The sequence below is a fragment of the Neodiprion fabricii genome, chromosome 5 (assembly GCF_021155785.1).
Source record: "Neodiprion fabricii isolate iyNeoFabr1 chromosome 5, iyNeoFabr1.1, whole genome shotgun sequence".
NCBI lineage: Eukaryota > Metazoa > Arthropoda > Insecta > Hymenoptera > Diprionidae > Neodiprion > Neodiprion fabricii.
In genome coordinates, this window is record NC_060243.1 from 27570321 (window position 1) to 27579581 (window position 9261).

The following is a 9261-nucleotide window of genomic DNA, read 5'->3' on the forward strand; positions in this document are numbered from 1 at the left end:
GATGAATCAGTTAATGAATCCGATATTTTTATAAAACTTCGTAACTCGCGCAACTGCTGGACAAATCGTTAAAGAAAAAAGTATGTTAAATTTCTTTTCATGGGATTGTTTTTGCAGCACGTGTTGCAATGTGAACGATATTACGTAAATGCGATTCATTTCACATGATTGAGCAATTGATAGTAATCACGTTTTCGAATCTCTTAACTTCTTCCGTTTCTTAAATTTGTTTTCTTCGTTTCGTCTACCTATTTACTAAAGTTTCTCAAATTGAAACTCGCAATTAACGTTTTGTACAAAAGCACGTCGGTCACGAAAATTAAGGCTTGATCAAAGAACACTTTGTCGCGATTTTCAACAACAAATTGTTGTAAGAATAATTGGTTTTTGTTTTTTCTTTTTTCTATCTAGCATTGTATTACTAACAATCCGGATCTTCCAAATTTGCATAACATTAAATTAAAATGTCCTCGATAATGGTGGGCAAAAAAAAAGTTGATTTTTTTTTTCATGTTTCTTGTTGTGTTTTTTTTTTTAATCGTATACATACTTACATTGTTGAAAATGATATGTGAAAACGTCTGCAGCTGGTAATCCTTGAGCATACCAAGCTGTTGTTACCCCAGCCTAGTCTTTCAGTATGATTGTGTACTCTAAGCAGAGCACTGTGCCAAGTGGGAGCCACTTCGTTTTGTTGATCATACACCTCTCCTGCAAGCTTTCCAGACTGAATACCAAGCGCCTCTGTGTTAAAAACTGGTCAGAGATAATCTGACTGTCGTTAAAGAAGCTCGAAATGGCTCGTTCGGACGGGTGCATCATCTTCCTTCTCTGGGGGATACTTCTTACATTGAAAGAAATTTGTTTGGTGGAAAGTGTCGATGCGTAAGTCCCTCTCTCACTCTGTTGTCGTTTGTTTTTATTCTTTTATTCCCCCCCCCCCATCAATTCTTTTATTCTTACAAGTAATACTATTGGCACAGTTGACTTGTCGGTTATTAAAAATAAATGCTTTGTATAATATTTATTTTATTGTTAAAGTCTCGCCGAGTGGGTAATATTCTTAATCTGTCATAACATATACTCGTGACATCCTACGTGTCAAATACTGAACGATCTTTGTTAAAACACACATTTTTGCACTCGGTTTATTAGTTTTTTAATGACACATAAGACATGTTTACTTGTTGCTATTTTCACATTTTTCCAATTCGTATACCATGGTGACAAATTCTTTTAGCGCGGTACTTTGTGACATTGAAATGAATTTATACTACCTTTGAGTTTGAGTCTGGTGTTGTTACGCCAAATGTATCAACAATGGTGAACTTCCTGTTGCACGTGGTTAGTACCTAAAACCGAATTAGCGTACGTTTATTACAAAAGAATATTTTATCAAAGACCGAATATTATGTGTATGCATAACATGCACATATTATGGAGTACAAAGATTTGTTATGACCGGCTTGAGAACCTTTTTAGCTCGTCTAAATGAGTATTTCATTGATGGAACTTCACTGTATTTAAACGACTAGGTTCTGACCAATTTTTGAGAATAAGTTGCACGCAATATTCACTCGTACTGTGGGTAATGATCGTGAAGTATTTGATTAGGAAAGGACTGTGGAAAAAAAAAAAATCTGCACGTGTATAGACTGTAAATTTTGTGCAATACTTTTGTAAGATTTAGCAGTGTATTTATTGTTACTGAAGAACAATCGGATCTACTGACTTCCTTGTTACATTAATGACTGTTACGTTTATTGTATGTCCTCATGGCCGTACCAATTCATTGCACGTTACCAATTTCTACCACAATTCTCGATCAGGTACATTAAGCGTTATTGGGCATGGAGGAGCCATCGTATATATCTGTATAAATACCTTATCACCTAGCTAGCGTAAAAACATTTGTTTTATTGAAGTGTAAAACGACGGAAACTTTCAATGTTATTAGAGCGGAACATCCAGCCTTCGCTATGCTCTAAGAAAAGAATAGATTCATGATTCTTATACATGGTGACTATTGTAACAACAGAGTGTACAAACCGATTAATCGAACAATAGTTAATGTAAACTGCTGCACTAATGGTCAAAAAAGAAAAAGAGAAAAAATCTCAATAACATCTCTGTTTTCACAATAACAATGTGGTTACAGTTTTTACAGGCATTCTTTGCAATAATACACTGAAAAGAAAAGTTTCCACTTTCTCATACCCGTTTTATCGAATTATTCAGGCATGAAGAAAATAAGGAGAAAAAAAAAGTACACGGCTAGTTTTTGTCACTTGAGTAGCAATCTGATTCAAGTTTTAACAGGAAAATTATTACAGGATAAAATGTGAGAGAGGAATGATGAGGCGTTGATTGCAAAAAAAAAAATCAATAATTACTGAGCTTTTACTTTCTGAAATCAGGAATCGACAAGTAGATTTTTTGTCCTCTGTTACGTAGTAAAAATTTCTAAGGAATTATCAAAACAACAACTGTTGGGAAAAAAAAGAATAACATCTTTCACATATGCGGAGAACGTGCTCACAATCATTATTTCGTTGCCCTAATTATTAATAAAAAAAAAGACATTGACGTGTATTTTAACAATGTCTGGATATTGAAAAGAAACTGTATATTTGTCTACTAATTAACAAAATTTCTACCAACTGTAGGAATAATTAGGTAACATTCACCTGTGCAAATAAAACTGAATGACAATATTATCGTTGGAATTAACGTTATTTGAACATAGATCCTAATTTTCTAAAATGTTGATAGTTTCCTTAGAGTTTTATACGAATTTAGAGTTGTTCAAATTTGATTAAACTCAATGAAAATAACGATCCCTATTCTTTCAACTTCTAGACAATTGTTATTTGTCTATTCTCTTTGTACAGGCTGATTTTCAACGTTTTACGGTTCCCAGGTTTACTTAGATAAATGCAGCTCTTAAAAAATTTTACATTATTAAGCCCCAGTTTAAACAGGGTGGTTACCATTGTAGACGCATTCAAGTTAAACAAATGTGACGCAAAGTGAAAACAGAGCTACGTCACAATGTGAGCGAATATTTAGCATGTATATACTATAAATTTCCGGGTGTAATAGATAACGGTTGAAAAAAATGTATCATTTGATGTTGGGCGGTTTTTTTTTTTTTTTTTTGTTTCTCAATTATTTATTACATTTTTTTTTCTCTCTGCCCGACATGGTCACATGTGTTCTATTAAGTTTGTTTTATTTTATCACACGGAGAAGAATGTGTGTTCACTATAAATTATACAACACCATCAATATAAACAAATTGTAAATTTACACTATTGAGCACACACACTTCGTGCTGCGGATTCTCTGCCTCAATTTACTAGCTAGATCTCTAATTTTAAGGTGTACCTTTATGCCACATTTCACCACTGTTATCTTTCGATACACATGCTAAATTAAACAGGTTTGTTTACAGTACACAGGGATCCCGTGATGCACGCTGTTATTGTAGTAGAAAATAATGCGTTATATTTGAGATCTATGATGGCCTCTACTGTCAAATTGAAAATTTAATTCCGACGCATCTTTTGCTTCGCCTTATTTTGCTTTTTTTCATTTCACTTATTTAACATATTTAATTCTTTCTGTGAAATAGTGATTTGATTTTACTAAATTATTGTTGAAATGCGTGACGATGTTAATCCCGATTCAAATAACGTGTCGAAAGAAAAATTAGAATTGGGAATATAATATATGATTGCAAATTTTTTCAATTGGTAATCATTCTTTCTTACCGTATCGATATACAGGACCCACACGTATATTTGTGTATATGCGTGCATCATATTCGCTTGTATTATTCAGTCATGTGCTGTAGTTTATGTAAACGACATTTATGTCATCTGGAAACTATACAATGCAACAAAGAACCATTATTTGTGAGAAGATACTTGCTGAATATTAATTTCAGTTTTAGTTCATGCGTAGCATCTCATATTTTTCGTTACGCTATTTATTTCTAATTCTACTTTTTTTTTTCCCCCTCCTCAAACGATTTGTCCAGTAACATATGTACGAATATGTTTGGCGGATAAATCTGTTGACTTCTGGGGAAAATAAAATGAAAATGTTTCAAACATGCCTCACTGTCTTTGATTACCGACAGAGGTTTACAGGGAATTTGAGAATGATAATGTCGCCTAGAATTTCTGAAAATACGTGTGGATTGTCCTATACTAAAAATATTCATTGTTATTTTTATTGCTACAGAATGCAGGGGAGTTGTCCTGCGTTAAATGGTGCAAGCAGCTTTACACAGACTGAACTTTTAATTGAGCTAACAAATGATTGCCGCTACGATAAGATGGTTCGTCCACCGGGTGAAAAGAATGATACTGACCCAATCATAGTCGCTTCGAGAGCTTATATATATACGATACAATCGAACATGGCAAAAACACTGGTAATGTAGTTTAAAATTAACGTAAAATATTTTATAACGGACGATCAGTATACTTATGACAAACAGGCCGACGAATAGATGTATAGATTCTTCCCATTTTGCGATAATAAATTTCTTTCTTCAAAGATAATTTTATAATTTCAGCAATTTGACATACAGATGATGCTGCAGTTCCGGTACCTTGACAAAAGGTTGAGGTTTGCCGAAATTGCTCCTCATTTGCCACAAATTATTGGAGGCAAATCAGCTCATGACCTTATATGGACTCCTTCGGTTTATGTTGCAAATGAACGAAGCTCCGTCATAATGGGTAACGGTGTGAAAGATCTACTTATATCTATCGATCCCAATGGTACGGTTCTCCTCACCTCCAGGTAAGTCAATCATGCTTGAGTAATTTTAATGTCGGATAATTGAGACAATTTATAAATTCATTTGCTGATGCGATAAGAACATCAAAGTTATTTCTTTGATAGATTCGTTGTATGCATTTCATTGTGATTTACTAACGCTGTGACATATTTATACTTTGCTGATAAATTCGTGTCAAAAGCACGAGCAAAATAGTTTAAAAATAGTCTTTCAGATCTCGTCTAACAAGACCGTTGTAAAAATTTCCAGAACAAATTCTGACTGAGTTTTAACAATTGATAACGATTTCCAATCTTTATCGGTAATTATATATGTTTTTCAGACTAGCGGCAACCCTCAACTGTGGCTTGCGACTGGAAAAATTTCCATTTGATGTTCAAGAGTGTCCGCTAAGTTTTGAGAGCTGTACGTGCGAATTATATGAATTAAACTTCAATCTCTTTTTTCTCGTTAGATAAAATTTTTATCCTGAATGTGTTTTAAATATGTTTAGAATCTTTTTTGAAATCATGATTTTTCTCTTCAGGGTCGAACAATGTTCATGAAATGAAATTGGTGTGGGATGACTCTCCAATACTGTTAGCCAAAGAGCTGCATTTAACTGAGTATAGTCTTGTTACTTATTGGGTGAATGAGTCTGACGTTTCGTACACAGTTGCCCAACAGCACTATGGTCATTTTGGTTTGTATTTTCTAAATACTTTAATTGGAAATTCCTTTCTTCGTTTACTATTTACAGCTGGCACATGGAATTATTTACAAATATCATTTTTCACTGTGCAATGTTACAGCGGGAAACTTCAGCACCATAAGTATTACCTTCAAGCTTGCTCGCGAGATGGGATTCTTCATTATGGATTATTACATACCCTCGATTCTTATTGTCGTTATTTCATGGGTGTCGTTTTGGCTACACATGGACGCGAGTCCTCCAAGAATTGTATTAGGTATTTCTTCCCACATTTTATTAATTTTCATTACTTTTCATTACTTTCCATTACTTGCACTCTTATGTCATAAATATTAATCAATAATAACTTTTGTGTGTCTAATTTATCATTTACTTTCGACTGTTTTTTATAGTATCAATTTAGATGATAATTAAATAGAATTTCGAAGTAGTATTTCCGACTAGTCCGCATGCCTTTCCACGAATATTCTGACTTTGTACATTACTATAATTGAATAAATTTGCATTTCAGGAACGAATACAATTTTGGCATTCATGACACTTGCATCCAAAGTCGAAAACTCACTGCCTAAGGTGTCATATATAAAAGCAAGTGAAATCTGGTTTTTGGGCTGCACAATTTTCCTTTTTGCCGCCATGGTTGAATTTGCATTTGTTAATACAATCTACAGAAGAAAGTAATTATTATTATTACTATTAAACCGTATTCGTCACACGCGAGAAACAATTAAATATTTTTTTCACCTTTTTCTACCACCAGGAAAAATGTGCCCCTCAAAAAGGTGAACAGCAAGTATATTCTGAAGTCAACGTTGACGCCAAGACTTGCTCGAAAGCAATTTCAGAAAAATACTACCGGTTTGGAACGTTCGCGTTCGTGGTCTTCCCTGGATCATGAAAACGCAAATGATTCGGTTTACACAAGTCAAAATTACCTGACTGTGCACGTAAGTGAATCTCTAATAACAGTAGTTCCGGAAATAAGGTAAATTATTTATTTCAAATTTATAATCATACGAACTATATTTATTTCGCAGAGTTTCCCAAGCAGCATGAACATTCCTTCTGTTACAATTGAAGACGACAGAGAGCAAGACTCTGGTGGAAGTATCGTGACTTTGGATACCATAGCTGCACCGGTATCTCCACCAAAGCCACCAACACGACGAGCCACTCTCGCTAATCTAACAACTTTTACCACTATGACACCACAAGAGATTGCTCAGTGGATAGACAAGCGTAGCAGAATAGTGTTCCCAGTCTCGTTTCTCATATTCAACGTTCTTTACTGGTCTTTTATCTGGATATGAGAACAGCTTTTTCAAACTTTCGTGCATGGTGAATTATTTTCGGAAGACATTCGTACCGGCATGAAATGTAAAAAAAAAAACCTAATGGACGAAACTGTGAAAGTTTTGAGAGGTTTTTATATTTAGTAATAATTGACAATTGAGTCGCAATCGTTTAGAGAATCTATTTCTCAGCAGCATTAATCAAATCGTAGAGTAATAGGTCTATGCTTATTCGGTACTGTAGCCCTTGGAACATATTCAAGTAGCAAGCAAGAATATTAGTATTTTTTTTCACTTTAGTATTAAATCTTTATTTATTCACGTTTTATCATCTTTACTTTCGATGCATCAAACTTGGTGTCAATGTTAAATTTTACTTATATTTTGACGAATTTTATTATAACATAGTGAGATCGTATTTTCGAATCTTACTTGTTTCTTATATCTGCAGCGTGTGCCACTAGCTTACGTGCGAATGCTTAGATTTAGCACAAATTATTTACACGTAAGAACAACAAAAAGCCAACTCAGAGACTATCGTTCTTTTAAATACTCTACTCATTCGTATAACAGATAACACCGCGATCTAGTATTACTATGCATTTTAAGTATACCCATACCACTACGAAGTGGAGGAAAATTTCGTTAATTTTGCATATCAAGATCACTGTTGATCCATAACTACTGTAATGTAAGAGTTTAGTCATTGACTCCCACTGCTATTTAGAATAAGCATAAATAATTTATCTTCCGAGAAGATCAATAGTTGTGTAAAAGGAGAAAAAAAACAAATCAAAAGAAAGAAAAACAACGCGTTTGGCAATGTGTAACCCGCCCCATATTCAATTTTTATACCAGACAATCTTCTAACGTGCAAGTTTGAACAGGATTTATTTAAAAGTCTAATTTTAATTTCAAATTCGTCTATCGTTTCCTCATACATGATAACATCGCGCGCGTGCTTACCTTCTTCGTGGTGAGGAATATTCGGAAATTTAAACAGACGTGTAACACGAAGATCGATAATGCAGACAATGGAATAGTTCCATACATATCTTACACATCACATAGCATATACGTATATATGTTTGAATGTATATACCATATGCATATTTGTTCAGCCTATTGAGATACAGTTGAAACGTTTTCACGTATGGATGAATTTAAACGGTCTCTCGAATTATTAGAAACCTCAGATATCGTCAAAATACGAAATCATTCGTTTGCATTTGTCGTTGGTTGTTTCGTAAAACTAGGATCTATACCTTGTAAGGTGTTGCAAAATTATCAGACAATATCAAAAGTATTCCGGCAGTGCATTTACATACAAAACTACGTAACGAGAAGCGGCATAAACCGCTATCACAAAACGTCTGACGTTATTTTATTGAATCAATTAACTGGAGATAACACAGATGGTATGAGCTAACAATTAAGTCATTTTATTCTCGTGACGTCAGCGCGCCATTTTTGCCCTTATCCAACACCGCCGACGCAATTTCGTTAATAACTAAATGTGGTTTCTTTTAAACTGGCCAATGCATATAAAAAAAAATTGGATCATCACACCGTTCCAAGGTGAGAAGGTTTAACGTTTACGTGAATTAGGGCGCAATTAAGTACTCGAACACGCTACATTTTTAACAGCGTTATTCTAATTGTACACACATACAACCTCCGATGTAATCAATGTTTGAAAGTGTTTCATGGCTTCAAGACTTGGTCAAGATTTCGGTAAAATATAGTCTGCGTTGAAACGTGAAATCCTTTTAATAACAAAATTCTTTAATCGATGATCTAAAATTGATAATAATATATAGGATAGTTTCTCAGAGCGAAAAATATTACAATCTAATATAGATGCTGTTTGGATATATTAAACAAAAACAAATTGGCTGAATTCATTTTCAAATATTTCAAGTCCAACCGTGAATAAGAACTGGGATAGTATAAAGTTGTTCCTCAATGCGAGGAATGTGTAATCATTTTTTTTTCCGTACTCGTTCTTCTGACTCTTGTAGAGGAAAACGATTATATTGTTGAGTATGTGTAAGTACAGTAATGTTCATTAATGCCTTGGGCTTCTGGCTAACTTGTTTTCGATCCGAAACAAAATGCGAGTTCGATTCTGTACGAATTATGTGACATTGCCTGGCGATGCCGCCGGCATGAGATTGGGAGTCGTTGTCACATAATTCGCATAGAATCGAACTCGCATCTTGTTTCAGACGAAAAACAAGTTACCCGGAAGCCCAAGGCATTAATGGACGTTACCGTACACTATCCACTAAGGGTACAAACCAAGAATATTGAGGTACCTGAAAAAACGTTCGTATTGTTGCAGGTAATGCTGAAAGTCTGAGGTGATCCTAAATCCGGTAATTAATTGTTACAAACACTGAATTTTAGTCGGTGAGATAGCTCTACGTGTTGGACTATTACTGTAGTATACGAAATTTGAAAAA

At 34.3% G+C, this 9261-nt stretch overlaps 1 protein-coding gene across 2 annotated transcripts; it reads left to right on the forward strand.

The window, feature by feature from the left end:
• Positions 1–537: 537 nt before the first annotated feature.
• On the forward strand, positions 538–7624 carry LOC124183784 (pH-sensitive chloride channel 2-like). 2 transcript variants are annotated; one of them, XM_046572763.1, is made up of 9 exons: positions 538–885; positions 4249–4441; positions 4601–4815; positions 5136–5218; positions 5340–5495; positions 5605–5760; positions 6016–6181; positions 6265–6451; positions 6542–7624. In XM_046572763.1, exons 1-9 carry the CDS (start codon positions 797–799, stop codon positions 6812–6814), a joined length of 1518 nt encoding a protein of 505 aa, XP_046428719.1. In that variant the 5' UTR covers positions 538–796; the 3' UTR covers positions 6815–7624. The 2 variants fall into 2 exon arrangements, with proteins under 2 accessions (XP_046428719.1, XP_046428717.1); XM_046572761.1 differs by having other exon boundaries at positions 539–885; positions 4586–4815; positions 6542–7623.
• Positions 7625–9261: the final 1637 nt, after the last annotated feature.